The 25,840-nt window shown below is 36.4% G+C and overlaps 1 protein-coding gene across 3 annotated transcripts in view; it reads right to left on the reverse strand.

The window, feature by feature from the left end:
- Positions 1-3,148: 3,148 nt before the first annotated feature.
- Positions 3,149-25,840, reverse strand: part of ELP2 (elongator acetyltransferase complex subunit 2) — a 32,999-nt gene continuing 10,307 nt past the window's right edge. For 2 of the 3 annotated variants that reach the window (XM_052704313.1, XM_052704315.1), the window contains 16 exons: positions 25,174-25,240; positions 24,069-24,203; positions 23,080-23,175; positions 21,397-21,500; positions 20,259-20,390; positions 19,616-19,765; positions 17,059-17,247; positions 14,997-15,066; positions 12,718-12,813; positions 12,532-12,589; positions 7,794-7,866; positions 7,157-7,343; positions 5,431-5,552; positions 4,863-5,005; positions 4,294-4,407; positions 3,149-3,446 (listed from right to left, as the gene is read on the reverse strand). In XM_052704313.1, the coding sequence (XP_052560273.1) occupies positions 3,290-3,446; positions 4,294-4,407; positions 4,863-5,005; positions 5,431-5,552; positions 7,157-7,343; positions 7,794-7,866; positions 12,532-12,589; positions 12,718-12,813; positions 14,997-15,066; positions 17,059-17,247; positions 19,616-19,765; positions 20,259-20,390; positions 21,397-21,500; positions 23,080-23,175; positions 24,069-24,203; positions 25,174-25,240 (1,893 nt within the window). In that variant the 3' untranslated portion in view covers positions 3,149-3,289. The remainder of the gene's footprint in view (positions 3,447-4,293; positions 4,408-4,862; positions 5,006-5,430; positions 5,553-7,156; positions 7,344-7,793; positions 7,867-12,531; positions 12,590-12,717; positions 12,814-14,996; positions 15,067-17,058; positions 17,248-19,615; positions 19,766-20,258; positions 20,391-21,396; positions 21,501-23,079; positions 23,176-24,068; positions 24,204-25,173; positions 25,241-25,840) is intronic. The other variant, XM_052704314.1, reaches the window with a different exon arrangement.

The following is a 25,840-nucleotide window of genomic DNA, read 5'->3' on the forward strand; positions in this document are numbered from 1 at the left end:
ATGCAAACAAACTCAGAAGTTCTAATCGGAGTTAGAAAATGTGATGTGGAGGATTAGGCTGCTCTAGATGTGTGCGTTTTGACATGCACCATTTGCCTGTGGCTTTTTATTGCTAGAACAGCATCATTAAGCCTTACCTAAGCACTGACAGGAAAGAATAATGCAAAGACAGGGAGCATTATGATTCCAGATAGTAAGTTTTCACTTCTGACTGCTGTACATGATCATCTCGTTAAGGGAAAACAAATGCAGTAACAGGCTGTGCTGTGGAAAGTTGGAGCCTCTTACGACTGGAGCTTGTACAGCTTACATGACAGTCTTGAGAAGATATATTGGCAGAAACACTAAATTTAACTTTAAATTTTTATGGCATTGGATTATTTGCAACAGAGAGACTTAAGCAACTTGCAAAATATAGAGGCTGACTATCTTCCAACTGTACCCAAGAGCAACTTGAGATTTCATTCAAGGAAAGCAGTGGAAAAACAATTGTCCTCCTAGAAAACAGGGTGTGTTGGAATGGAAAGAGGCATGACTCTTGACAGCAGAAAACAGCATTGACAGACCACCAGGGCAGCACAGCAGAAAATGCAGAAATAAGAGATCTTTGTAGACAAACAAGACCGTGGTCAGGTCAGTCGGGTAAACAGGACAGAAGTCACAACTTTCTTTAATGTCATAAATCGTGCATGCATGGATGGATGCATTATTTCAGTGTATGAAATAGGGTCTCTCAGTAAAGTACACACAAAGGAAAAGCATGGGAGAAACGAAAGTGACAGCCATTCAAGTGGGCAAAAAGTGTAGAAAATTCTAATCAAGTTTTTGCAGGAAGAAGGAAATACAGCAAGGTGGCACATTATTCCACCAGGATTTGTAACACCAATAAAACAAGGATAATGGAATAGAATGAATATTGCCAATGTTTCCCTTTTTTTTTTTTTTTTTTTTTTTGTAAATAAAGAAAACATCAAGCAACATAGAAATTCTGTAGATACTTTCATAGTAATCTTAAATTATTATTAATACCTAAAGTATTATTTTTCTGTTTAGAGAACTGTATTCTTCATTAGGAAGCCAATGTTACTCACAAAATTACCTCTAAAATTACTTTCCTTTATATCTCACTTACATGGAGCAAAAAAAATTCTCTGCTACCAGGTGAGAAAATGAAGTCAACACCCAAGTTGTTACCCAGCTGCTGATTTGAGAAACTGTATTAGATCTACTGAACAGGTAGAGGTATATGATTTTTTTTTTAAAAAAAAAAAAACAAAACCTAAATGCACAGTAAAGTGATATGGGGACAAACATAACGTTCTACATTGCAAAAGACTATTATGTGTTAGTCTCTGGATGATCTCTACCTTAAATAAAAAGTGTCTGTTGCAAACATTTTAACTGAGGGGAGCAACAGACTGATCTGACACATCTGATGTTGGAACTATGAGGAACTCTTCAATATGACTGAGTCACAAAAATCCCAGATATAATGGAATGCATTACTTAATTGTGTAATAGCTGATGCTCATTTAACAACACTGTTATTGGTAAAGAAAGTTTGTTCAGTGATAGCACAAAATACAAGAGGAACAATTAATAGATTTTGCTTTTCCCTCTATGGCAAGACATGCAAGTTTTGGAAAGCATGGATGTCCAACCCTTTGGCTTGTCTAGGCCAAAATGAGTAAAGAGGAATAGTACCGAGCTGCACATACATACATTGTTCAGAAAGAAATGCCTCCTATGCACACATTCAGCAAGAGTTGATGAATGTGAATGGGCGCCTTATTTTTCTGCATGGAGAAATTCAATTCCACACTTTTGCTCCATCCATGTTTCCATGTCAGATGCCATTGTGTCAGACTGCCCCTCTGCTGACATCTGTCTTATGACAACAAAATGTAATGGGATATTGGTGGGAAGGCTCAACCTCTACTGCCATATCAACATCCATTTCAGACACCATGGTCTAACATCATAAAATAGGATGCATTGTTTTTGAAGCAGCCATCTTAAAAGACGTAATATCATTGATATATTTAAGTAACAAAACATTTTAAGCATTTTTCTAAAAACATTAAAAAAGAGAGGAACAAACTCATATAACTAGTGGGATATTTGACATTGTTTTGTGAAACTAATGCATCAGTCTTCCTCAGCAGTAGTGGTTGCATTCTCAGGGAGCTCTCAAGGTGTTCAGAGATCTTTGATGAAATCTCATTCTTCTTGTACTTTATCCTCGACAACTGTTCACAAACATGCAGCCAAAAAGCAATAACATGAATAAGGTGTGGTTGTGAAGTGAAAGGTATTTTTCTCTTCTAAGAGATGTCTCTCTACTAGACTTTTGTAAGATGTTACCAGATTTCTGAGTTGAATATCTCATTGCAGCTCTATACACTGCATTTGGAAATTTGCAGGTAATGTATTTATATCAACTGAAAACGGTGCCACAAACAAATTCATGATTTTTTTGCTATCTTGAAATCTATTCTCAAACTCCTTTATCAAAACAGAAAGCATGACTGTGTATTCTTTGCTTAGCCAGTGTATCAAAACACATACAATTATTTGTCATCGCTTGAGTCCGTGCTGCTCAGCACAACCCTCCCTGTGTTCCAGTTCACACAGTGTTACTAATGATGGGTGCATGCTCAGGGTCACTCCACAGGGAAGAGCCACCACCCTTACAGAGCAGAGCAAGGCAGGGCGCGCTGCACTGCTAGTCATGCCAGTCTGCATGCAGTCAGTGGATTGGACATGCCTGCTCTATAGCCAGCTGGTCTAAGACTTGGACAGGTACTATAATAAACACTCTGAAGGCTATCAGGGAGAGATGTGTAGTCTATTCTGATCTCTGGTTAACTGCAGATGCTGAAACAGTGCCAGCACTGACAGGCTAACTGACAGTTGCATTTAATAATAAGGTGTTTCAAACAATTCCATACTCCACTTTCAACCCAAGCATGCAAGAACCCAACTATTGGCTGCCTCCCACCAACTCCAGACTCACAGTAAACAAAGAGATCTCCTTAACCTTCTTCTATGCCATATCCCACACCTCCTATCCCTGATCTCCAGGACATTCACCAATCAAAATATATAAATACTTCACATTTCCCAGAAGTGCAGAATTAGAAAAATATTTCCAGTTATCAAAGTTGTTTTAATAAGTTATATTTCAGATGTTTCACTTTCCACAGCAGAAAACGATTCAAAAACAAGATTAAAAAATGCTGAAAAAGTGTTGCGAATTAATTTCGCACAGACAGGCCTGCTGTCTCTGTTAAAGAGCAAATCTGTTGACATTGAATATTTTAACACAGTGATCAGCTCCACAACTTGCAAGCTGCAACCACTCGCTGTTTTTCTGATCATTATGTCCAGCTCTGCCCTCACGATGTCTCCAACACAAACGTTTCACAGCAAGAGCATGGCTTTGGCTGCAACAAAAAGAAATCCATACATAACTGCGAAATGTCAAGCACAGTTGGGTATGTGAATGTAAACATCAACATTTATATAATTAGTACACTTAACTCTACCAACTGAGGAAAAGCTGACTTGTGATAATCAGCAGGTATGAAGTTCTTAAAAATAAGTAGGGCCATTAATGCCAGTGACATTTTATCTTCACGGTCATCAATTATTTAAACAGTTATTGATTTGAAGTTTTGTCATGTTAGGCTGAAGATCTAGCATCTCAGTTACCAAGATAGGACAGATTTTCGGGTTTTAGTATGTCATTTCCTGTCATTTGGCATCCCTTTCAAATTCACTACAAGTACACAGGCCAAAGTCACCATCAACTTTCATTTCTGATACTATCCATGTTAATACATAGAGAAAGAATCTAAGAAAATGTTCCAAGTTAAATATTCAAAGTCTCTCTGTAGAGTTTCTCTTACTGTCACCATAGCAGCACCATATTCAACTTACGATTCCTTTAGTTTTTGCTGTAAGCTGCTCTTTAAAACTTTGTCATCTACTTCAAAATTCTTTGCAAATGTATACAGACAGTGTTCACATTCAATGATTCTTTCCCCCAGCATTCAGTATTTTCTACTATCTTGTTCTCTGGTTAACACTAAAAAAGTTTTATTTTTTATTTTCAGACTATGATAAAAGACATCCGCAGGTTTCCAGGGATCAGTCTTTTCCTAAAAGGATATCAAATTTGTATGAAAATAAAGCAGTTTCATATCATTTTATAACATAAGAAAAAAATTCCAGTACTATCAGTCTTGGTAAGAACACTTAATTGCTCCTAAAATACTTCAAAAGATATACCTGTTATCCATCTCAACACACTCGGTCCAGTCAGCTGCTGATGGTTCTTGTCCACTCTGCTTCCATGTGTAAAAGTTAATCTTCCCATTTTCTAAGCCTATTGCAACAATATACCTATAAAGAGAACAACTGCATTAATTCTAAAAGAACTGCAGAATTCTAAGCACTCAAACAAAGCATTGCAACTCAGCCTTCATAATAATATACACTTTTTTCATGGAAAAAAAAAAAAATCAGTATAAATCAAAGCACCTCCATAAAAATGAACAAAACAGGAATTTGTAAATTCATTTGGTTAGAATAAAAAATATAATACTCATAAGCAGGTTATTACAGCATCAGTCCAGACAACATTATCATAAGAACAAATGTGTCTCAGATGCATTAACCCCCTCTGTCATCCTCTCCCCCCCAACCGAAAATAGGTTAAGGAATGAAAAAAGAATTCAAGTAGTCAAATACTTGACAGCTACATGTTAAGAGCTGTTAAGCCACACAAAATTACTAAAGGGGAAAAACATACTGATTTCAAGATGAATTTAGAATGGCACTATATAAGTCAGCAATACCTTCCATCAGGAGTAAGCACACGGCTGATACTAACGGCAGTAACAGAATCTCCAGCATCCAGTACTGTTGAACAAGGTTTGATTGAATCCAACACACTGCCTTCAGTAGTCACAGATAAATCACACTGACCCCAGATGATGACCTGTGAAAAAGAGAATCATCTAGGAATCCCTCCGTTAAAATACTCCCAGAGCACAGAACAAAGGCGATGACCCCTAAAAGTTTCTACCTACAAAGATTCAACTGCTTAGAAAGTCTGCTTGACTGCATTAAATATATTAATAACAAACACAGATTATATTATGAAAATCCAATAAAACCTGAAGTAGATAGCCATGACAGTTTGTGACATATGCTTATCTCACTGCGCAAAGTTGAGATGCAATCTTGTACACACATATTTGAACACTTTATCCACCATATGAAAGTCTCCCTGATTTCTGTGGTAACATACACTATTGTCTCTTAGTGCTTATAGACCATGAGTCCATTAGAATACAGCACTTGCTAATCTTAAATATACTTAAAATGATTCTGGGCTTTTAAAATTCCTTTTACATTAATTACCTTTTTGTCCCGACTGCCAGTAACAAAATATTTGCTATCTGGCATCCAATCACAGGACCAAATGATTCGACTGTGAACAGCTGTATTTTTGTCTGTGTGTGCACAGCAACTGAAAACTGGTCCTGGAATAAAACAAAGAAAAAACCTTTACTTCAACTACTTTGTTTGCTAGAAGTACCTAGAATAATTAAGAATAATATGAACAGCAGGAATAATTGGACGCCGTTACACTCATCTTTAAAGCACTTGGGAGGTACTTAGTAATAGTATCAGGAGTACTTAGTATTTTTTCCCAACATTAATCAATTGAACATAATTAGTACTGATCCAAGACCACACCACTCAGTCCTTACAGCATGAAAACTGGGAACAGTTTCTTTTATACGCTTACCTGTTTCACAAGAAATGAATTTCAAGCATTACATATCAAGGTTCCATACAAGTTTTTAATAAAAACACTGACTTCAAAAGCTTTAGTATAGTGCAGTTTTTACCATGTGTACACATACACCCAAGCAACCCACTATAGTTTCTAGTTGTTACCAGTAAAGGCCCAAGAGCTGAAGTCACAATGATCCAATCCCAAAGCTTAATCTGCTCCCAACAAGATAAGCTGCGGTTTCACCACGCATAAAATCAGGCAGCAAATCTGATTAGCAGACAGCAAAGCTTTGGGAATGCTTTTCCTAATTAGAAAGAACTGTCATTTCAGAACACAGCATTTATTGGGATGCCAATACAAGTAGTCTTGCTTTATACTAATAACAATGTTTTGTAGATGGAGAAGTTTGTGATGAATAGATGAAAAGTGTTTCCTTTGCTTTCTGTATGAATTCATACTCTTTAATCCAAAATATTAACTACTCTGGACAATATGCCAGGCTTTAAAATAAAAGTCTGAGCAGAACAGAATCTCAAGCCAGAACGCAGACACTGTGTGACAGGGTGAAAACTCACTGCCAAGTCTGTGAGAAAACTCTATAGAGCTCAGTAACCTTGTAGCACATAAACACTACTGGGCTCTTACTAAGTCAATGGTGCAATGATAATAGTTTTCAGCATAAGCATCTGTTCAAGGAATTCATTCATGTTCAACAGCAATTTCCTTACGATTTTGCAAGGCTTAAAGTCCTAATGAGAAAGTCAACGGAATCTTTACCATCAGTTCTATTTTACAGGCAGAGACAGCGAGCCAAATTAATCAATTGCGTAGGATTATTAGAAAGCCACACCAAAGACAGAAATTAATCCTGTCACGAGCCTCAGAGCATCATGCCCTGCAAAAAGAGACAAGGCAGTACTATGCAGGACACAGCAATGTAATAACAAACCTTCTAATGTAGCTTGTGCAGAACACCAAGACAATGGTTTTGCATGACAGAAAACCAGTCTGAAATTCAGACGCTGTATTCCAGCTCATGTACTTCATTTCAGTAAATTTGTAATGTACAGCCACAAGTAAAAGGCAGGAAGACTTCAATCAAACAGTATTTAATGCCTGATCATATCCTTTTCTACATTTTAACTCCCATTATAGTTTTTCTATGCACCATGAATTGCACTTCCTAAAGCTACAGGAACACATACCACTATTAAATACTTAATAGTTGTAAGGAAAGTGTCCATTTAAAATATTTTACCAATTATCTTCCAAATACTTTGAAGCCAAAAATAGCGAACAAATCTTAAAGTCTTCAAATGTGTAAATCCATTCCATGTACCTTACCTGAATCTGATGAGACTTCTTCCCTCCACAGTGACCAATTTCTGTCTCTGGACACTGCTAATAGAAGTTTGTCATTAGGTGAAAATGCCAGCTGAGTAACAGTCAGATTGTGAAATGACAAACTCTGTATTTTCTTCCAAGAAGAAGTGCACCACAAAATAATTGCTGCATGTTCTTTTTTGGAAGCCTGTAGAGAAAAAAATAAAATAAAAAAATAATAAAAAAAAAACAGTGTGAATTAAATAAGGCAAATATAAAAATCACACATTTCAATATACCAAAATGTTAAGGGGCTTTTTTTTTTTCATGAGTTACAGTCCAGTTCCTTCTACAAAGTTTCAAGATTGTTTCACTGCACTCTACCAGCAATAACAATGTGTCAGAAAAATGTTACAAATAACTGTTTGTTAGAATTCCTCTTACTAAGAACTTTAAACAAATCACAGAATTATTTCTGAATAACAACAGCTCTGTATTCAATCTCACCTTTGCAAGGCAACTGGCATTTATAAGAAATCTTTCACGTTAACTTAAAGAGCAGATACAGTACAGTACAAACTGAATTCTGACATCTCTTCTGTCAGCACTAGAAATATGACAGCACTTTTCACTAGATGGTGCTAGAACCTTTTCTTACCTTACACGCTGAGGCAATTACAGTGTTTGAATTATTGCAAGCAACACAAAAAATTTCATATCCATGTCCATACCTGAAATAAATTTCAAAAGCTATTTATCACAGCACAGACATTTCTGCAGTATGCATTAGGGTTTTTATATTAACTTAAATCCCTTTGCAAAAATGAAAGATACATACTAGGAGCATCTTTCAACAAACAACACTTTCTGTTTCGCATTCCAAACAAATCCTGATAATACTCTGCATTCAATTCAAACATCTGCATAAACTCTTTCATGTTTAGGAACTGACTACAGACGAATCACTCCAGCACATTTCATAGTCCTAAATCATCAGCAATGCAAAACCTACTGCAATTACTAACAAAAAGCAGACAGCATTTAATGTACTCTTGTTTTCTTGTAAAACAAATTTAACGCTATCAATAAAAATTAGAAGCCACATATTTTAAAATCACAAAAGAAAAACAAAGGCTAACAAACTACTATCAGTCAGAGATCAGAAGCAGAATAAAGTTGGCAACATCTTGAAACAGTAGAAAAATATCAGCTAAATACCAGCTGCTGGAGGGATTTATAGTACCTAAGCAAGCATTTCACTTTCTGTTCAAAGCAAAGCCGTAAGAATTCTGGATGAAACCTAGGCCACATAACTCACTTATCTAATCAGAAACACAGGAATATTTAAGGAATAACACAGAAAGCCTCATGGACAAAGTTAAACAATCTCTGCATGAGGCCAACCTTACTTGGAATCACCTCCCTGTTTTCCAGCTTTCCCATCACTCCTGAACAATGACAACGTAAAGACACTGTTTTGAGTGCCACGAAGTACAGAGGTATCAGGGCTTGTTTATTACTCCTTGTGACCTTATGCTCAGAGACCATTTACTTGATTACCCCTTGTTCTGTATGACAGGGGTAACAACACTGAACTGCAAGCAACAGGCACAGAAAGGGCATTGTCTCTTCTACTACAAAATTTGCTGGGAGGATTCTTTACATCAGAGACAATGCATTTTCTGACCTCTGTGAGAAAAGGTATCAAGAGAATTGCAATTTTACATTGGTTCAAACAGGACTCCACAAGTAAATGGAAGAAAAAAACAGTGAGTGTTGCTGAAACATAATAAAAACACATATTCAGCTTCAGAAGCTCCTGAGCTGAAAACAGTGAATACTGCAGGGAACCATCTTCCTTGGGGTGTCTGCTTACACAGAGTTTTCTTCTTCATAAGACAGCACAATTGCTCCTACCCCCAAATCATGTAGTCCAGTCTGCCATGCTGTAGGAAACAGCTGGACTCACCACAGCCACAGAGCAAGGAATCAACCTCAGTCTGGGCAATACATCACACTGTCTTCCCTGCCAGCCACTTCATTTGCAGTTGTTTTTTTCTTGGATGTTGTTGCTTGGACTAACTGAAGCAAGGATCTCATATCTTTGCAAACAAATGTCCTATTGCCATTATAGTCCCTGGGCATAACGCTGGTCTCTAGAGGCTCTTGGTCTGACCAATGCTTGTGTGACTTTGTAAAAGATGCTGTCTTAGGTCTTGTGTTCATTTGAGGAGGAGTATTTTAATGCTTCTATTTAATAAGAGCAAAAGTTGCATAGAGGAGATCAAAATATTGCTGTTAAACCCTCTGCAGTATTACATTATATGAGATAAAAACAAAGTAACCAAAGACTTGTTTCACAAGTTATTCCACAAGCTGTTTCTCCTCTACTGAATTTCACTGAAAGCATACCTTAAATGGAATATTTTCAGTTTTAAAAACTTGACTTCTGATGGTTTCCAATATAAGGCAACTTCCAGAAATCTACTTTTAAAGTAAACATTATGATGACAACCCTTCTGGGAAGGGTGAGAGGAAGACACAAATTAATAGCTTCACCATTATAAGACACAAATTTGCAAATTAACGTTCCAATTAAGCAGCCACCAGTCTCTGTCTTCCCAGAAGGCCTGTACACACTCTTCATGAAGTGCCAGCACGTCCCCAAACTTTAGACATGAATGTGGGAGTCTGTCTGTGGGAAATGCCCAGCAGTTACTCTATTCAACAGACACAGACAGTAATTTGCCACTTAAACAGATGGCTGTTTTGGCTGTAAGTAAAATCCCATGAACATCAGTCCCATATAACAAAGTCTTTGCAATACTGTTGACCAGAGGAGTTTATCTGGAGAACTGCTCATCTCTTCAGAGCTAAATCAGAACAGAGTTCTGATCAAGAAGAAGGTGCCTCCCTCCCACACAGTGATGGGCCATCATCAGCTACAACTTCGCTCCGCAGGAACAATCCCCAAAGCTTAGAGCAACGTCCAGAACAAGTGACAATTTATGCCAATAAGCTTCATGCAAATCCTGGAAAGCCCAAGAAGATATAAACTCTCCCTCTACCCCCCACTCAAAAAACAAACTAAACTATAATATGCATCTGTACAAGCAGGGACTCACTGAGGTGTGACTTCATTAAAGATGAAGACAGCAAGTCCCAGTCACAAGCCCTCCCTCCACTCATACACATTCAATCCCATCCCTTCATTACATAATGCAGCACAAAAAAGGCTTCACAATGGAGAGCAAAGCGACTGTATGAATGAATAATGAAATGACATTTCCAGCCACAAGCCATTTTGCCCTAGCAATGTGTAATTCATAACATTTTCTTATGTGCAGGTGAGCCGAATGGACATTCAAAGTTTCCAGGCAAATGATTACTGTAATTTTCTAGTGTCAAAAAGGATGTCTCAGGACTTCCAAGTGTATTACATAAAGCATACATATTGCATATATTCATTCTATGGTAATTTTCCAAGAGGATAAGGATTAGCATATTCTCATAGGATTTATCATATTTTTATCTTAAAGTTATTAGATTATGTAAAAAATTCAGCAAGTTCTTCATGCTAAAACCCACTCAACCAAATAGTTATCAAAACTGAACACTAATCCTTCAAAATTTGGTGCTGAGCTAGAGCTGGGAATACACAAATGTCAATAACAAAGAGGCTATTTTTGGCAAGTCAGTTCCTCATGCTGTTTTTCTGCTGCCATGGTAACTTGAAATCTGCATTATGCAATTTCATGTTACTTCTTTCAAGATTATCCTGAACAAAAAAAGAAAATCTGAAAGACAGCTTGCATCTTGTTTCTTTCACACAAAGGAATCTCTATCATTAACAGTTTCTCTAACTACAGAAAAAACTGCTGATAAGTCACTTGAGAGCCATCATAAAATAAAGGATATTTTACTAAACGAGGCTTGATTAGCAGTACTCCCATAGCAGAATATCAACAATAAACACTGAGAAATGTTAAGACAAACAAAGGAAAATTTTGGCCTTGGCCCCTTTTCACTACTTATGATCACCACCAAACTACTTAAATAAAGCAGATGCATTAGCAGCCGTTGCGTGCACAGGAGAAGCATTTATTGTAATCGTTGGTAATTACAAAACATACAGACACAGTCTAGTTCCTGCCAGCTTCCCTGGTGTAAAAGCATTTAAAAGTACTCAAAGAAGATTAACTGCCCAGCTGAACCATAAAGATGAGTTCCCAACAAAACCTCCTACTCAGCCAAATGAAAGCAATTTGGAAGCAGCTTTCCTAAAATGTTGGGGTTTTTGTTGTTGTTGTGTTTTAAATATTTCCTCTTCCATCTCCCCTCCCCAAACAAAGCCGTAAAATTGGTAAATGTAGTCATCTAAGACTCAACATTGTTGCTTCTGCCCGAGACGAGTGTTTCAGGAGATTCACGTTAGAAAATACATAACTTGAAATGACTAATTCCTTTGCATATTCAAGATCAGAAATGAGAATGCTGCCCAACATATGTAGATAATCAGTTTCCTACTCACAGCTCTGCTTCGAGAGCAGCACTGTTACCTAAACTCACTTAAAACAGCCATGCAAAATCTACAGTTAAGACTTTTTTCCATTATCCCCTCCATTTCCTATCAACTCCCTGGTACTGCCATTTGCAAACACTCTGAGAGGTTCAAAGAGCCAATCTAATTGACAGTGAGTCAAGAAAACAAATTTTGGCTAAGGTTAGCATGCAACAACTTGTAACTAAGACCAGCTCTTTTGAACGAAGCTCACGAAAACTTTGAAGCTTGAGCAATTGCAGCCTAATGTTACTGAGACCCTGAGGGAACAAATACGTTAGAAACTTCATTTGCAAATTATTATGAAATTAATACTTTGAATGAATCACAGAAAAAGAAGGAACAAAACACAGTAGAAGAATTCTAAAACCCTGCAACCTCAACAATTATTTGCATGACCTATTACGTTTGTGAACCATAACTTATTTTGTCAGCTTTCAATACCCAAACTGGGTCTGCAACCATCTTAACCCACAGTCACCTCCTTGCTCTACCACCAACCACAGCTTGTTTCAGCTGCTGCTTCCATCTATTGCATCTGACAACTTCCTTGGGCTTTGAGAGGAAGTTACTTATTTGCCCCATCAGCCTTAAGTAGCAGCACTACTTCCAGTGCAGAAAGACAGACGTGATCTGCACAGTCTGCCAAAAAGCAAAAGAAAGCAAAAATTCCTGCCCTTTTCTTCAGGCTCTTACCTTTGTGATACATATATTTATTTTACAAGATATATGCTGCACAGGGTCATATCAGGTAGTAAGTCAGGTAGAGTTATGAGACCAGACTACATTAATATTGCAATAGCTTTAGGGAAAGAAAAAAAAAACAACAACTTACAACTTCTGAATTTCAGGCCACAATGTATTCTGCAGCAAGTGATCCTCTTGAGGAGGTTCTAAAAGACATTTGTATAACATACTTAAATTTGGCAGTAGATAATCTATAATCAGCTAAATTATGCTTCTAAGATAATACCCAATAAACCTAATTATCTACTTGATACAACAGAAAATAATCTCATACCTGTAAGGATCAGGGGTTGAAAATATGCCTCAGGATACTGATTAGAAATAGTATTAAACGTTTCTTCATCCTCAGCTACTTGAGCAGATATATCTCCTATTCAAAATAAGGACTTTATTAGCTGTAGAGAACATATTTGATATAAAAGAAAATATAAGCATGTACTACAAAGGGAAAACCCTCCATTATTTTGAAAATCCAAGCAAAATTAATACAAACATTAGAATCCAGTGATTATGATGCACGTAACACTGAGAAGACTTTTGAAAAAAACCAAAACAACAAAGACACAGAACAATCCAACCTTTGAACTAGTTCCACTCTGGGATTAACCTCTTCACTATCAGAGTCTCTTTCAGAGATTCCCAAAGAAACTTTGATATATCAAAGAATCAGTCAATAGGAGCTGGAACTGTTGCGCCCCCAGTGTTAAATCATTTTCCTCCTTGAAAATTTAAATAAAAAAATCCAAAGAAATAAAGTTCAATTTCGTATCATGTAGACACCCTACATGAAAAGTCATGCTTGAAGAAGTCTACATAGTTTGCAAACTTCAGCAAACCTGCCAAGTGCTCAGCCTTCGTAGCTGTAGGCAAATGTAACTGAAATTATTCAGTTACATTAAAATTCAACTCAATCATTCACTTTGAAAGAAATATTTAAGATATCAAGTTGGGGTAAAGTGCTGTTTTGTGAAATGCACATTTTGAATATAGCTGTTTAAAAAAGTAGGTAGAGAACTCAGCAGAACAGCAAGACTATTTTGTTATCCATCCTGCCTTCTTTCTCCTTGAAAAAAAAAAGAAAAATCAGTAGCATTTATCTAACTTGAGATACTTCCTCATGGCTGTTCACTATAAGATTCCTCTGTAGAGTAAGCAAAAACAACGTTCTATGGGACTTAACTTAAGCTATCAGTGCTGATAGCATTTGGTGGACAATAATGGACAACACAAAAATTTGAAAGCTACTGCTGGGTATGGCACTTTATTACTTTACTGAACTTTATTGCTGTCTGTGTGGCGATACTCTAGAAGATGGAACTTATTTCCCTCTGTTAGTGGAAGGTCTTATGAAAGAGCAGGAAAAAAAAGATTTTTGCCAAAATAAATTATTTCATGTACAACAAGGATATTTTTCCTCTCAATTAGGTTTTAGGACAATTTAGCTATATTAACATTAAAGATCCTGAAGATAAAATCTAATTCACATACTTTCTTTATTAATTCATACCTTCTGATAAAAGTTTAGGCAGAAAAGAGGGGAAAAAAACTAATTTGCAGATTTCAATTAGAATACATTTTTACCACATGCTTTATCAAACACCAGATTTCACATTTCCAAACCTAATCTCAAGATATGGCTCAGTTACAGTTATCACTTCAAACAATGATCCGTCCTGGTGTCCCCACCACCTCTCTAAGAATATGATCTGGTGTCTCTCCAGCCTTTACTGAAAGAACATTTCTTCATGTTAGAGAAATAGTTCTCCAATGTTTTCACAGTGTCATTTACCCAGAAAAGGTCTATGTCTATTCTTACAGGAAAAGAATACAAAATGTGTGCAATTCCACTTAAAAATGCATTATTTCTACAACCTCTACAAGGGTGTTAATGTCCAAGGAGCATATGAACAAGACTCCAGAATACAGCTTAGAAGGTCAAGGATACTGGTATTTTACAGAAGAACACAGAAAAGCAGTGGACAGCCCTGATTTAATAATGTGGAATTCAATTTTATTTAATAATACTCAGTTACTTTTTGCTAGAAGTTGTCAGCAATCTGATTGAGGGAACAACGAGGAGCATAGAGAAAACATAAGAACAACTGCAGTTTGGGGAATCTGAGTAACACTGTGCCCCAGATATTTCCAGATCCACCTCAAGCATGCAGCCAGCCTCACATCTAGGTGGAGACAACAAGGAGAGGCCATGGGTCCTACAGAATGTGGGTCACAGTGTGGGAGGCAAGGAATGAGTATTTGGGGTTCACGTAAGGTTTACTACAGGATATTTAGGAGAGGAGCCAAAAGCACATAAAGGACTGAATCAAGAAAGCATTCTCACTTGTTCTCACTGTATTTGTTAAGTGCCATATTTAAGTGCTGCCAGACAAAATAAACACATTGTACAACTTCTAGCTTAGAAACTTAGTCAAGTTCACTATGAGACCAAGCAAAAAGACAAACATTGATGAAATTATTTAAAAAAAAAAAAAAACAAAAAACTTTACATGTGAAGCACCATCACTTCTCATTATTATTTCTTATTAGCCATACCTTCAAAAACAGCCTTATTGGATAAACCCAATGCTGGTACAGTTGCACCTTCTGGAAGGTCAGAAGATTGCTGAATTTGAAAAGAGAGAGAAAAGTTTCACAAATTGTCATGTGGGGATCAGGTTTTAAAGGCCATAGATTAATGGATCCCTGTAAGAACAGGGACTTTGCTAGAGAAAAGTAAAGGGGGGGCTTTGGAAAACTCCCAACTCACCCCACAGCACACCTTAGACAATATGAGGAACAAGAAAAAAAAAAAGCTTTATCTAAGGCCTCAGCACAAAAGTTCTGTTGTAAAGCATGTATCTTCATTCCTACATTCAGTTTTTCAGCTATAATTTTATTGAAGACACACACGATAAGGCTCAGCTGAGAGCACTGCAGTCAGTAATGCAATAGGACTGGGAAGTAGTCTGTTCTGAGGTGAATTAAGGGGGTGTCTCTGTCCATGGCTTCCAACACAATCTAGCACATAACACGGAGATGTGGCTGGAATACATAGCCAAAAATTAGAAAGGTAAGTGAGCTTCAGGACCTTCGTGCAGAGATAGAAAAGTTTTAGATCTAACAGCTGTAAAATTCCTTTGTTCAAGGGTTTGAAAAGTTTGAACGAAGACTGGACTTAAAATTTAGGTGATGGCCTAGAATAAGATGTTACTTATTTAAATATTCATAACTTGATCAGAAAATGTCTGACACTGACGTATAAGTGGCTTTTAAAATAAAAATGCTTCTTGTTTATAACGTAAGGTATAACACAAGCCAATAGGCTTGAACTGCATGTAATCCTGCTCCTCTTCTTGTTTGAACATAAAGCTGGCCTTTTTGGTTTGGCACTTTCTTAGGGAAGGCATTTGAATATAGTTAAGACAAAGCTTACACACTAATGTATTCACACAAAACTATTTCAATTAAGCTGTTTAAGAGTATCTGTATCATTACAGCTTGTGAAGCCTTCCTCTTTAGACAGTCTGTAAGACATTTTGCGATATCATAGATCAAAACACAGCACTCAGAGGAAGAGCTGATAAGGAAAGTCTACATAAAAGTAAAATAATGACATCTGCCAGTATTATAAAAGCACAGTGTTATTTGCACAACGTCATCAGTACCAATGCTTACAACAACTTAACACAATTAGCAGATATCTACTTATGTAACTTCTTGCTACTAAAAATTAATAGATTTCCTTCCTACACATTTCAAATGTTAAACAAAATGGAAGGGCTAATCTGTCTTTGAGAATCCACACAGAAAACACTGCTTTTAAGCCAGGAATGCAAAGAGGTAACAATTCTGAAAGAGGGCTGCTCTACAAGATGCAAAGAAAATCAGAATTAGTTCCTAAAGTGAATGAGTAGCAAAAAAAAAGATAGCAATGCTGCAAGTCTTATCTTTCCAACAAGCAGGAACACTCACTTGTATACAACAGCTATAGGCCTACAAGAACTGAAATGTCCTAGCCTCACAAGAAAATTTCCACAGCCAAGAGGAAATAAAGCATGAGCAAACACCTATTTATAAATATTTATCTAGAACTACCAACAGCAGTGCTGAAAGCTGGGTGCTATTTCCAAATATACAATTAAAAAAAAATAAAACACAAAACAATGCAAAACCACACAATAATAATTACATACAAAGAAGACTACTACACCCTCAAATTAAGAAGAAGCACATTGTCAGGCATTAGTGTTTGTTTTCAAATCATCAAATATATACACGTCTACTTGGGCTGATTTTTTCTTTTTTAATTTACCCATATTCTTCAGACAACATGTCTTGTTTTATTTCAAGTACTCAGTGGACATGATGGTAGATAGGTTGACAGTTGGACTAGATGACCTTAGTGGTCTTTCCCAACTTTAGTGGTTCTATGACAACATCATGAAATATATCTGAAAAAGCACACAGAGAAACTAGCATAAGAGGAAGGAGAAATGAAGGTTCAGAATTGTTATATTATTTGGTGTAAGTTAATGCATTTGATGCTTTCTAAAGCATTGATGTCATTTACATGGAAAAGGGCGGCTTCATTTATAAAATGCTTTAGAATACTTACATGGGAACACAGCTTCTCCATTGGAATACCAGTGATGTTACTGAAATTTTCTATAAAATTCTTGGGAGCACAAAAAACTCGAAGCACTTTTTCATCTGCTCCTGACACAAACTGAAAGCGGCCAACCATTGCCAGACAACGCATGTCATACCCATGTACTTGAGGCCGGGCTATTTCATGCCAGGTTACCTACACAAACAGAAATGCAGTTAAAATACAATTCTTAATCAGAGAAGTGGTAAGATTTTGAGATGTAAAAAAGCATTAATAAATTCCTTGATGACTTTATTAACATGAAGGAAAGCTAATAACCTTCTATTAATGTTTATAAAACTGGTGTATGCTCACATACATCAGCTAACTCCCATTCTTCCACCAAAGACTCTTGCAATTAGTGAATGGAGTCACTTCTCAGGTTTCCGAGGGCATTTGCTTACCTTTGTGGCAAACTAGTCACCAAAACTTCTTCATGCTATACCTTACAAAAGGCATGAGTTGCTTTTAAAAAAAGGAGGACTGTATGCTATTTATTGCTTTCAAAAACATAGCTCTGAAAGACCTACGAAGGTAGCAAGAAGTACCTACTTCCTTCATCTGCCTTTCCTGAAGCATGACAGCATTGCTGTCAGTAGGTTCCTACTTCCCGTATTTTCTCCATAACTAAAATAAGCGAAATCACTTTGTAGAAGCTGTACAAGAACTGAAAAGACCAAAATAGCTCCTTATTGCAAAAACAATTGGAAAACCCTGATGATTTAAGAAACATTTTCATTGGAAACAGTTTTTTTAGTTTCCTCGTACTTTAACCCAAAAAAGAGAATCAAAAGCTAACCAAAAATTGAATGGGTAAGATCTATTTTTTTTAAATTGTGACACAAAGCAAAGAATATTAGCAAGAATATATTAAATTGCTCACATTGGTTTCCTAAAAAATAGTATTTATTCTACACATGAACTGAAGTTTTAAGGGATAATAATTTGCATTTAGCACTATGTACTCTTTAGTAAAAAAGCTCAATATTTATTTAACTTTTAATAGATATCTGAATCATCCAGACAAATATCAGATGTTACCTATTATAATTCTTCAGATGCTAAACTCAGTATAGTAAGGAAAGGCTGGCATTTTAAAAGCCTGCATTGCCTTGTGTTCCAGACCCCTTCACATGACCCATTTCTACTACAGCTCAACACCTCACCCCACCTACAGGTTACTACAGCTTTCTCCTACAGCAAAAAGTATTGGTGTCACTTGACTTTACACATGGTCTATCCAGCCAGATGGCTGCTGTTTGTCAGATCAGGAAGAAGTACAATAATTCAGTTCACTTAGATAAGAACACTGCCATCATTCTGCTAAATCAGTTCATTAATTCTAAAATTTCAGAGATAACAGGAACAGCTGCATAGGTAAAGATCAGTTCTTCCAGACAAATATTTAGCAAACAGTATACATAATGAAAAGTGGTGCTTCAGTAGGTCACAGAGAATATGCTATTGACAACTATTTTGAATGCTGTCAGCTTACATAACATGCTAGTTCTGGACTTAGTTTCCATATGCCAAATCCAGCATTCTATCTTTTCCACAGAGCTGTTGCACCTGCCAGCTTGGAGACAAGGGAAAAGCAGCAGAGAAACAAACTGGAGCTGCTCTTCATAAAATACAATGCAAAGCTTACAAATTGATTGGGATTGCTACCACTTCTGTGTAGTCTGGAAGAAGGAAAACAAGGAACTGTTTATGCTAGTGACTTAGCTAAGCTTCTGTGGTAACAGTTACCCTTTACCTCCCCCCATTGCTAGCACAGGATCTCACATGACTTCAGTGCTCTAGTTTCCGTAAGTTTCCTGAATGGAATGTTCTGTCAGAAAACAAAAACAAAACAACACAACCCTGTGTTTGCAGATTAGCAAAATGAATGATCAATGAGAAACTCCAACTGCAGCATTCCCAGACAGGGTTTCCCTACAACAAAATTTAGACTTCTTTTGGAAGACAGTTATTCAGGAGCTGCAGGAATAAGTGCCAAATGCAGTTCAGTGGTGGGTAATCATTCTGGTAAAAGTCACATTCACAAACAAAATAATATAAAAATAGATGAATAAATAAAATAGAAATACAGTGAAAAATTTGCATGGGGGAAAAGAACAAGGTTGAGTATCTTTATGGTCATCCTCCACAGTGCTTAGCTAAGCATGAAACAAGAGCAATAGATGATTACTAAAATCAGGCATGTACTCTTGTACCACTTATTTCAGAGCTAGTTTCTTTGTTGTTTTTTTTTTTAAAGCCCAGGAGAACATTAACTGAAGGTAACTCAGAGGTGAACTCAGGAGTTAAACAGCAATCATTCATGTGATTACTAAAACTTGCAACTAGTATTTTTAAATTGAAAACAACACATACTGAATAACTAAGCCAAACATTCACACAAGCAGTTTTGAATATCATGGTTTGAGGATATTGAAGATAAGAACTAAACTCAAAGGACTTATTCCAAAGTCAGGAAAGGCAAGCCTTTACCAACCCCACAAATTCTTTTTGAAGATCATACCTGTGTCTCATGTTTTCTTTTCCATGGAGCAAATAGTCTAGTAGTTTGATCTGAACCAACGCTAATGATAAATTCTCCTTCTGGGTCCCACTGTACATCCTCAACACTGTTAAAATGTCCTGAAATCACAACTTCTGGAGTCCATTCTTTCTATTCAAAATATTAAAGGAAGACATGTAAGAACCAATATGTTTTCAACTGACCAATCAGCATATTGTAACAAAAGTAAGTGATTAGGAAAAAAATAAAAAATAAAAAAACCAGACATTTGAAAATAGCATATTATTAGATCTCAATGTAGCTACACGGACACCAATACTGATTTATTGTCCCAACTTAAAAGAAAATAGTGTAAGTGGTTCAGGTACCATTTTTGAGGAAAGCACAACTACAGATGTGCTCAAATTGCTCCAATGACTGTGGATCCTACACAGAGGCAGGAGCTCTACATTCTGGTTAATTCCAACCTCTTCCCTATGCAAGAGTGAGGCTTCTGCAGAATATTATACTCAGAGAAGGACCAATTCTATCGTTAATTTTAAGCTGTAGTGTTACACCTGGTATTTTCTATTAACCATACAACTGCATGACAAGAGCTAGTAAATGATAAGAACTAATAATAATAAAAAAACAAGTAACATACCTTATTAACTGAAGCCTGTTTCCAAAGGTGGAATGCTCCATGAAAAGCATGAGCAATGATCATTGAACCATCTGGACTAAACTGGCAGTCAAAAAATCCAAGGGTATTGCCACCCACTTCACCTACCCGCACCTGAATTAATGAGCAGAAACAAAATACCCATGAAAATGGCCTTCAGTTAACATGAACTCATCCTAATCTCACAAGATGCAAGTCATGCAATCTGAGGTCCAACCAATGCAAATGGAAAGTAAAAAAAAAGTAACAACTTAGTACAGGTTTTATGGCACAATTACTTTTTTGAAATTTGTAAACTTAGGCATAACTATAACAACAATCAGCATCTCTGTATGATTACCCACTTGTGTACTACTTCGTACTTCAGGTAGAAAGGCTTTTCAATGGAACTGAGGAAAAATTGTAATTACTACTGTACTTCTTTTCCCCAGGAGAGCATAAGAACTTCCTTTGTGACAGGAAAAGTCATAAACAATGGTTGGCATAACGCAACACAAACAAATGCAGCGGAACTACTGCAATACATTTCTAGTTGATCTGCTTTTCCACAGACATCTACCAAAGCATTAGATAAATCTGGGTTTTATTACTTGTTTATTTAAGATGACCCACATTAGAAAAGCATTCAACATAATACACTGAAACACGAGTATTCAGCTCAAATGGAGGAACAACCTAACGTCAATACCCATGAAAAAGTTACTGTGATTAAAACAGGGCTTCTGAATCATGTGTTAGCTGCTCTGCAGGAACTGCATGGGTCCATATTCCCACAGGGATTAACTATAAATATTTCTGGGTGGTTTCTTCCTCTGCTTACCATGAGTGTGTTACTACACTGCACCTGACTTGCTCTTCTATGAATAATAGTAGTTAAGCAGAAACTATTCTGACAAACTTCCTAATATCATAATAAGCAAGTAATAAAAGCTATCCTGCATCACATCATTTTTGACAAGTATGTTTTACTTGCAACACAGCATTAGAATGCGTATTCTGTAAGAAAAAGTTGCTATCTTTCTTTAGCATAATTTTATAGTTTTAGTTGCCTCTATTACACACACAATGCTGGAAAGGCAGTTTTAATACAGTTTGTATTGTGGAAAAGACTGACACTTGCCTGTTCTAGCCAAACTCCAGACTCTTTATCAGGTTCCCAGATGATCACAGTTTTGTCCATTGATGCAGACAATATCCTCATTGGTTGTTGCATGCTGCCACCTGCTGTACAAGGAAGAAGATTACAACCTAAGAACGCTTAACTAAAAGAATTTGTTCATACTGGAATCCAAACACACTCAAATTTGTTCAGCAGAAGAGATGTACAACGCAACACTTAGAGGCCACAGTTAATAGGTATTACGTTCTTACCAAGTGTTCATTAATAGGCACAGTATTTTTCAATATTCAAAAGGAAATGCAAAACACAAACAAGAGAACAACTACATTCTACTATTTATTCACTCCAAACTGATGCTGGAGAAAATGTTATTTGGAGGAAGAGCTAGAGCTTCTAGAGAGACCACACAGAAGTTTATGGTTCTGTTCCTCAACTTCTTACTGAATTTCCAGCTTCAAACAAAATAATAATCTCTATGCCAATAATAATAATAATCATCATCTCTATTCACCATGCTGTGTTGGGTTTTTTTTGTTTTCCTCTTCGAACTCAGCTTTAGATTCATGGACACAGTCAGAGCAGAAAGGCGCTGGGTAAGCGCCTAGGAGAACTGTTTGAGGAGCCTAAAGACATTAGTGGACATCTTCTGAGGCAGTGTCTTATGTCAGCACCACATCTTCTGTGTTCTACATTGAGAAGTGATAAGCAGTGCCTAAAATATGTCTCTCCAATCAGCCTGCCTCTAGTGAACATGAAGATCTATTTCAGAGTACCCATGACTAGGAAGGGCCACACAAGCAGTGGTATGTATGCAGAAGCTTGATACAAGGTATCTGGAAAACATCATCTAACAATAAAACATTTTTTTGATTGCAAGGCAAGATTTACAAGCCTATGTTTTGCATAAATCTTGATTTAAGAGGCAAATTCTTACACTGCTGTCCAAAAGAAAAAAAATAAATAAAGGATATAACAAACTAAAGAAAAGAAAAAGCAGGTCTGTGAACAACAAATCCACAAGGGCCTTCTGATAGTGCAAACACAACAAACTGAGATGTAAAAAGGATTTTTAAAAAGACTAGAGCAAGGTGAAAAGTTGAAGAACAATCTTCAATGAGAATCCACATTAATGCCTTAAAGCTACATTCTAGCTAAAGAAACCTGATACTCAAGAACTCATGGCCTGTTTAATTAATGCATGGAAGACTGAAGATTCATCTTCCAAATGTTATTTGTTACTTTCTAGTCTAAGAAGAAAGGAGCACTCAAGTTAATACTGACCTTCCAAAGAACATACATTTCAAATGTATGTAACAAAAGAAAACATTAGAGCTGCTAATGCATGATGATAAATTATTTCTTATTACGTAAATAGGAAATCAACCACAATAAAACAAGTACAGCTCTGTTAATTCATTCACAAAAGAAGGCATAAGTGAAAGACAACATTAGGCAACAGATAGATCCTGTGCCATAAGATTGCTACTGTAACACATTCAGTCAAAACACTTGACTGAATATTTACTTGTAAAATATATTTACTTGTAAAACATCAGTTGAAAAATTTAAACATTTTTGTAGTCCACAGTGACAAGTAAACATGCAAACACAATAAACAGATGTGACTGTACTTCATATATACAATGCTTAGCATAACTGCTAGGGTGCTCGGAAACAGCTCACCTTTGGAAAAGGAAGGCTGCCAGTGGACTGCATACACCCAGTTTTCATGGCCAGCCAGCACAGACTCCAAAGTAATTCCATATGTTGTATCAGTATCTACCACAAATCAGAGAAAAGCACATTTCTTTCTAAAAGCCAAGAAAAAAAACAGACCATTTCTGATATCTTCAATGACAAATCAACTGCTTTCATCATTTATCACCATCCCAATAGCCTGTTGGCATTGAAAAGATCCTTGAAAATATACTTTGCCACAAGGCCTGCATATCATGTTGACAGTAACAGGACATCTATTGCCTCACAGTGGCATCGCAGAACTCCTGGAGAGCTCTGAAGGAACTCTGAAATAAATCGTCCAATATCAGCTGTGCCCATATACTTAGACATATTTGTATCTCCAAATTATTGCAAACACAACAATGAATTAGGATTTGTATCAAGTCTCACCAGCAATTTCTACACACATCATCCTACAAACAATGTTATACTTCCTAATGTCAAAATTGCAAGCTTATGACTTTAGAGCGCTCTAAATGTATGTTCAGCAAACACAAAGTAAACTTGCACACATTTATCTGTTCTCTCCAATCCTTTGCTAAGGTTTAAGTATTCACTGCTTTGAAAGCATTGAATTTAACATGTGTTATTAAGCTGGAGGGGAGCTACATAACAGCATATCTCCCACAAACAAATGTATCTCATGACTATGTACTGCATTTAGAATACATGTAACAGTACAGGTTGATACTGAGTTTTCTCACCACTCCATCATTTTGGGAACATATTGTTAACTTTTTACATATTTGCTGTTTTAAAACAGCAACTCAACTTTTTCTAATAACTGAACAAAATAATGCAGTTAAACTGGTCTCTGATTATTTTAAATACAAGAAACAAAAGAAATGAGACAGTAATCCTCTTGACAACCCTCCCAAAACCACTACCAGATACACAACCAATTGTAAGAGAATTTTACAGCTTTTACCTACCTTTAACAGTAAAAACATTCTCTTTCAGTCTGATAGAATCATCCTCAATTTCTGAACACTGCTTTGATTTTGTACACACTTTCCAAATTCTTATCAAACAATCCTGAGCACAGCTTGCTAAGAACAGATCATCACCTATTTGGTTAAAAAAAAAAATAAAATCTAAAAAAAGCCATATTTTCACTGCATTAAATAAATACCATGACTAACTTATCACAGAATCACAGAATTGTAGGGGTTGGAAGGGACCTCCAGAGATCATTGAGTCCAACCCCCAATCATCTCTCCAAATATTATCATCTCTCCAAATATTCATTACAATATTACCCTCATTCTTTCCATTGCACAAGTATCAACACTGCTGGTTAATTTCAACGTCAACTCATCTTAACATTTCAAGCTCTCCACTAGTTTACATCATACTGACAATGAACATTTCCCTGCCTGTTAGAAACATTGTGCTAAATACCAGATATGTTTCTCTGTTACTTATGACCTTTGTTATCCTAATTTCTGATAATGAGCAATCTAATATTTACAAGAACTTCTTTCCTCCCTTTCTTCTTTCAGGATTATAGATTCCTCTAATGCTTTCTATTTTATTTTGTCCACCTACATAGGTTCTCCTCAATCTCCTATCTTACAGAAAAAAAAAAAAAAAAGCTACACTAGGAGAAAGAAGAAAAGTACTACTTTTTTGTCCTCAACAAGAGGCAAACTATTTCTTACTCAGACACAGATATTGTCGTTCTGAGGACAAATTGCTAAAGCTCCTATTTGCATTAGGCAGCAGTTAGGTAAACAGGCTTGAAGTGATCACAATAAAAATGAGAGATGTAAACTCAAGTACGTTCTGTATCAATCTTACTGTATGGCAATTCTGATAACTTGATAAGTAATTGTGGTATTGGTTCAACAATTCTTACGTTTTTAATGACACAAAATTCTACCTTGATTTTTAACATTTGTGTCATCACCTCAGGAAAAAAAATGCATAACCACACGAGCTTAGAAGCCACAGTGTGCCAAAAACATCAGCTGGGGTGGTAAAACAGCAGCAGTGGTACTAAATCAGTATTTTACTTCATTCATCTTTCATACTGACCACAGATCGCCCATTCAACGCCTCTTATCCAATCTTCATGGCCAGGGAGTATTACTGTTTTCTGAAACTGAACGAAAATGCCTGTTACACCATACAGAAGTGTACTCAATTACTATGCACACAAGGTCAATTAGCTTTCAAATTTGTTTACATTTACAGTTTCTATTATTTGAAATTGAAAAAAAAAAAAAAAAAAGCCGCTATTAAATACTGTTATTTACTGACATATTCTAAATGGGCTTTTCTGTTTTGTTATCATTGCATGAACACATTCCATTATGCCACTTCCCATACACCAGCAGGAAAACATGAGAGTTGAAGAGTTCACCTCCAAGATGCTACAGACTTTCTATGATATTGATTGCATGTTATTTATTTTAAATAAATCATGCTTATAGTGGTAAACAAACACGATAAAACAATGCAGATGACACAGTAAATAATGATGCAAAGCAGATGCAGCTTCAGATGATGTAAAAAAATGAATATAGGTAAAAATTGAGCATAAAAAGTACAGATGCCAAATTTATTTCCATAATTAACTTTGAATATGATACCATAAGAATGACATAAGGGACCAGAAACATTCACTACCTCTCAAGTTTATTAACTAAGTTTCAAAGGGTGCTGTACATGAAGAACTGTATCTGTGGATAGATACCTCTTC

This window comes from Tympanuchus pallidicinctus, unplaced genomic scaffold (assembly GCF_026119805.1).
Source record: "Tympanuchus pallidicinctus isolate F22 unplaced genomic scaffold, pur_lepc_1.0 scaffold5, whole genome shotgun sequence".
Classification (NCBI taxonomy): Eukaryota; Metazoa; Chordata; class Aves; order Galliformes; family Phasianidae; genus Tympanuchus; species Tympanuchus pallidicinctus.